We start from the raw sequence: 5397 nt of genomic DNA on the forward strand, positions 1-5397 counted from the left end.
TTACTAAAATGTAAAAAAAAAAATAACACTTTAATTTTAACCACACTTATATAATTAATATAGCTACCAAAACATTTTGAAGCTACCATTTGCGATATTAAAGAAGGGCTGCGAAACTGTCCAAAGAATCATATTCCAAGTTGCCACATCCGACCTCCCAATAATATTCTGAAGCATATTCTGAATTATATTGATATTCTGGTTTTCGCTCCTTAACAAGGAAAAGAGATGCTTCTTTTTTGCAGTGCTTGCCTTTCAAATGCGTTTGAAAAGACCATATCTGCTGATTGATCCCTTCTATTTTCTTCTCATCATTTTTAATTTTGGTTTCTAGTGCCCATATTTTCTTGTTCAACTCCATAAGCTCATTAAGTATAAACTATTTGAACCAAATTCAACAAGACATATGTGAGAGTGTAAGCCATAAATAATTTTGGAGCTAAATTAAAGAAACAAGGAAAAACAACAAAAACTAACTATTTAGTTTAATGATTCTTTTGAAAAATTTAAAACTAATAAACAAAGACTACCTAGGGTTTAGTTAATATATATTAAAATGATTATTAGTAGAAGTTTTAAAATTTTGTTTTTAACATGTGCATATATATATATATATATATGAAAAATTCAATAATTTTAAAGGCATCAAAATGAAAGGAGAAATAGAATAAGATAAAACTAGGAAATAGCGTATGTGAAATTCTAACCTTGACTTCGTTTTTCAAACATTCTCTCAAGTCATCACATGTGGTCTCCTTTTTCACTTTTTTCAATTCTTGAAGAATTCTGTCATAGTTATGCCTGTAAGGATTCTTAATAATGTCGTAGTTCCTCCATCCTGCCTGACGTAACTTTTGAAAGGTTCCATAGAAACCATATAAGTGTTACATTATTATTAACCTTAAAAAAGTGTAGCTAACTAAAATTAATGTGAAACTATTTTAATAATTTGACAACACTTGTTAATTTTATCATAATTTTATATTTTGCTTTTAGATATTCTTTTAAGTATTGACGAAGTTTCAGTTAATACAATCATTATAATCATAACCACCGTTAAATGTACTCTTTCTCTCTTTCTGTATATATATTAGATGGAAAAGTATAGGGTACCAACATATTATCTGCCAATTTATTGTCAATAATAATTAATTATTATATTTTAAACACATATATAAAAAGACACATCCAGAAAATATATCTATAAAGACACTTCTATTAAACACAGCTATAAAAAAGACATTTTTATTAGACACATCCACAAAGACACTTCTATTAAACACAGTTATAAATAAGAGTTGGCAGAAATTGGCAGAAAGGTAGCGGGATTGATATTAGATAAAGGAATATAAATATTTTAATTTTAGATAAATTAAACTAACGTACTTAATTACGTGCAATTGTTGCATTGTTTGTTTGTTCACTTTACAACGCAAGGGCAAAAGAAGGAAAGGAAAATAACAATTATACTTTGAGATATTAGATTACAAAAATATTAGATGAATCCTGTAAATCAATTACTTTATATTTATATATATTTATACCTGTTATTTATGTACATTTTTTAAAAAAAATATCAACGACTAAAATAATCATACTTTTTATGAATATCCAAAATTAAGCATAACTTTACTTTTATACTTTTGATCCTATTTTTGCTAAATTTAATATGATTATTTTATTTATGACTATGAATAAAGTTTGGTTATATTAATTATAAAATTCAAATACAACGATTAATATATGTGAAATTGGTTTTTTATGAGTTAATATTCAAAACCCGTTCATGAAAGATTAATTATATTTGGGTGTTTGAAGAATTAGAAAAGAATAGAAGTTTCAAAGTCCTTCCTTCCCTTCACTATCCCTCATTGATGAAGTTAAAATTACTATCTTCATAAATTCAACATCTCATATTCTCATTCCACCTCGAACTCTCCTCTTGTTAGACACACATACACACTAATTTTTTGGTGGTTATAATATTTTGGCAGTATTTTAGTATTATTTGTCAATACTTTTTAATTAAAAAAAATAAGAAATAAAATGTTTGGTCATATAAAAAAATATTTTTAAATAATAAAAAGTATTACCCTAATTTATTTTAACTATACTTTTCAAGTATTGTCAAAATTTCATAACCATCATGAAATTTCATAACCATTATATATTTATATTCATTGTCTTAACTACTCTTAATTAGGGGTGAAAAAAGGTTAGACAGTCTGTTAGGAATTTGTAGTTTGGCCTGTATTTGGCCCGACCTGCCTGACTTGTTATAAAATAAGTATATGTTCAAATTTTTATAAAAGCCTTGTTATATTAATAGTCCAGGTCCAAGTTCACTAATTAGTCTTATAGGCCTGTCAGGCTTGTTTGGGCCTGTTAATACATAATTACATATATAAATAATTTTTTATTATTAAAAAATAAAATTTTTAAATAATATTTTTATTTTTATAAAAAAAATTATCAGGTCTTTTAACAGGTTTCAGGTCAAGCCAAGCTAAATAACAGGTCAGGCTTAATACTTTAAAAAAAAGCCTATAGCAAGCAGGCCAGACTCAGGACAATTGACTACATTAGAGACCAAACCTATTAAGAACAAAATCTGACCTAGTCTAGTCTGTTTCCACCCCTACTCCTAATGCAAACAAAGTCTTGTTAATTTTTTTTCTTATATTTATTTTACTTTTCGTTTGTTCACCGTTTACCAATTAATATGGTTATCAACTTATCATTATCAATAAAAAGTTAATTAATGTTGTTTGAATTTTATAAATAAATTAAATATTTACTTGGGCTTAAATAAAATTTAAAAATAGCCATTTATTTAAAATCCAAGGGATTGATGACGCCAATATTACTTCATCTAAAATAAAACAAAATCTATAAGAAGAGTTCTGAACTTACAAATATTCTAATAAGTTCTTCAGTCAAATCTAAAATTGAAGTAGTATCGTCTGATTCTCTCAGCTGCTGCTGGCTCACATTTATCTTCCTTAAGACTGATTTTTCTTGAGTCAAAATTTTGCTTTTGTGTAACATCTTCTTCAATGTCAACTGAAGTCACACATTGGCCGAAAAGAGTAAAAAGTTAAATAATTTAAAAATAAAAATTAATATTACCAAAATATTAAAAATATATGACTTTAATTTTAATAATATTTATGTAACTAGGATAGTCATCAAAATATTTTCACAGAAAGATGATGATAAAATTTAAATAGGTGTAAAAAATACGGCACACAAATATAATTTAATTTGTTAGTGATATATTAGATGATTATAAGATTCTTTTAATTAGGAAGACGTACAAGGGCTAATTTTTTTGGTAATGGATTGGAGAGGTGTGTTATACATAGTTATGGAGAATTGGTGTATTTTTTATGGATATGGAGATAATTATTTTTTTTTAAATTAGAAACTACAAATCGAAGACTCAGATTTGGATAGGAGTAGAAAACTGAGGGTCAAATTTTGGGTAGAGTAAAAAATTGAACCTCAGTTTTTGGTAGAGATAGAAAATAAGTTTTGAGTAAAAAAACAAAAAAAAAATAAAAATTTCTCAAATTGGAGGATTTGATTTACATGTTTCAAAAATTTTTTAACATTAAAGTACAAATATGAAGGTCAGATTTCTGATCATCCATATAAAAAAAAAGTTAAAAACACACCAACTCTCCACATTATTTAAAAATACCACCACAATCTCAATAATAAAAATAAAAAGTGCACGTACAAGTTCTTCCCCTCTGAATTTTATTTCAGATGACAGCAGATCATCAAGTGTTTCATATAGCACTCTCAAGATCCACACTTTCTCTTCAATACTTCTATTAATATATTCAATTGAGTCCTTTGAATCGTTTATCCTTTGAAACAACTTTTCTCGACCCAACTGCAAGAAGAAATTCTTAACAAGTTAAGGTTGTATCATACCATATTATTATTGTCTCTGATATCATAAACATTTGTTTCTCAACAACTAAATTGACAAAATAAATAAATAAATAAATCCAGTACAATAATTTTGGCTACGAACAATAATATTACCCAATATATCTTAGATAACACTTTTTTATATATCTAATTATAATTTTAAGCAGCATATTCTTTATAGTAAAATTGCCTAATGGAAGCAGATATAAGCATAACTTTTTGTGCATAAAAATACTGTTCCTTAAAGACAAATGCATTTCATTCATAACTACAACTTATAACACCAATCAATCTTTGGAATTCTTCCTATTTAATTGATATATGAAGATCAAAATTAAAACAGAGTAAAGGCACAAACCATATCAATAATTTCACATACCACTTTGTTTCTGATCTTTTCAGATATCTGAAAACTTTGTTCATCATCCTTTTCCAGAAACAAACTTAATACTTCCTTACAATTGTTCATTCTAAATGAATCTTTTGGAAAAATTTTGACAATACAAAATGGCAACGCTTGCTTGTATGCATGTTTCTGGTCAAACTCATTCTCTTCTTTTCGATCCATTTTTTTGATATCACTGCCTCTAGCCTAATAAACAATTTTCATATGAATGAGCATATATATAGTAAAAGGAAGAAATCAAATAAATTTAATATAATAATGTATGCACTTTCAAAAGATTGAAGGGATGAAGCAGCAGATAATTAGATATGAGTTTAGTAGTTACTCTATATATGAATGAAAGGACATGATTAATTTTTTTTTATATAAGATTCTATCCTTTCATCTTATTGAAGTTGCTAACTTGCTATGTATGGTCAATTACTCATACTCTTGCACCCTACGGCAAGAAAATCAACGGTCTTTTAGTTCCTGTTTGGTTCTGAGAATTTAAAATTAGATAAAATACTGAAATAAAATAAAATACAAAGCATTCAGATACAAAAATAAGTATTCTTGATTTTCTGTATTTTATTTGATTGTCTCTCTATTTTTATTTCAATCTTTCATATTCGTAAACAAAAGTAGTCTAATATACCTAATAGATGTTATTTCAACAACCTCATATAACCATTCTATTTAACAACTATGTACAAAAATATTAGTATAACTTTTTAAAAACCAACTATTGAAGTAAAAATTTATATGTTATAGATCATGTCTAGAAAACTTCATGTTAATTCAAAATTATGTGATATACCTTATGTGAAAATCAACATTTGTTCAAAATATAGATAAACAAAGGGTTATTCAATTACATGTTTATTAATGTTTGATTTGGACAAATTTGGTATAAACAATTTTTTATATGCGATTGTGATTCACTTGCTAAATTAATAAAATATATATCCCGGGGAGAAGAAGAAGAAGAGTCGACAGTGGGTTGACAATGACGGAGAGAGAGATATGATGGTGGTGGTATCGGCATGACAGATGTTGGTAATGGGGAG

General features: G+C 26.6%; 1 protein-coding gene across 1 annotated transcript; it reads right to left on the reverse strand.

Annotated features, from left to right (window-relative positions):
• On the reverse strand, nucleotides 11-4556 carry LOC107634337. The gene is made up of 5 exons (XM_016337866.2): nucleotides 4322-4556; nucleotides 3743-3901; nucleotides 2914-3063; nucleotides 708-851; nucleotides 11-379 (listed from the first exon to the last, which is right to left on the reverse strand). The coding sequence occupies exons 1-5, from the start codon at nucleotides 4508-4510 to the stop codon at nucleotides 98-100; spliced, it is 924 nt and encodes a 307-aa protein (XP_016193352.2). The 5' UTR covers nucleotides 4511-4556; the 3' UTR covers nucleotides 11-97.

This window comes from Arachis ipaensis, chromosome B03 (assembly GCF_000816755.2).
Source record: "Arachis ipaensis cultivar K30076 chromosome B03, Araip1.1, whole genome shotgun sequence".
In the NCBI taxonomy this organism is placed as follows: Eukaryota; Viridiplantae; Streptophyta; class Magnoliopsida; order Fabales; family Fabaceae; genus Arachis; species Arachis ipaensis.

Bases quoted from the DNA above. Each gene is read 5' to 3' on its own strand.
- LOC107634337 (XM_016337866.2), bottom strand. From the start codon at position 4,510: ATGGATCGAAAAGAAGAGAATGAGTTTGACCAGAAACATGCATACAAG. The intron at 3,064-3,742 runs GTACGTGCACTT...GTGTGACTTCAG, and splicing joins AATTCAGAGGGGAAGAACTT to TTGACATTGAAGAAGATGTT. The intron at 852-2,913 runs GTAAGTTCAGAA...ACCTTTCAAAAG, and splicing joins AAGAACTTATTAGAATATTT to TTACGTCAGGCAGGATGGAG.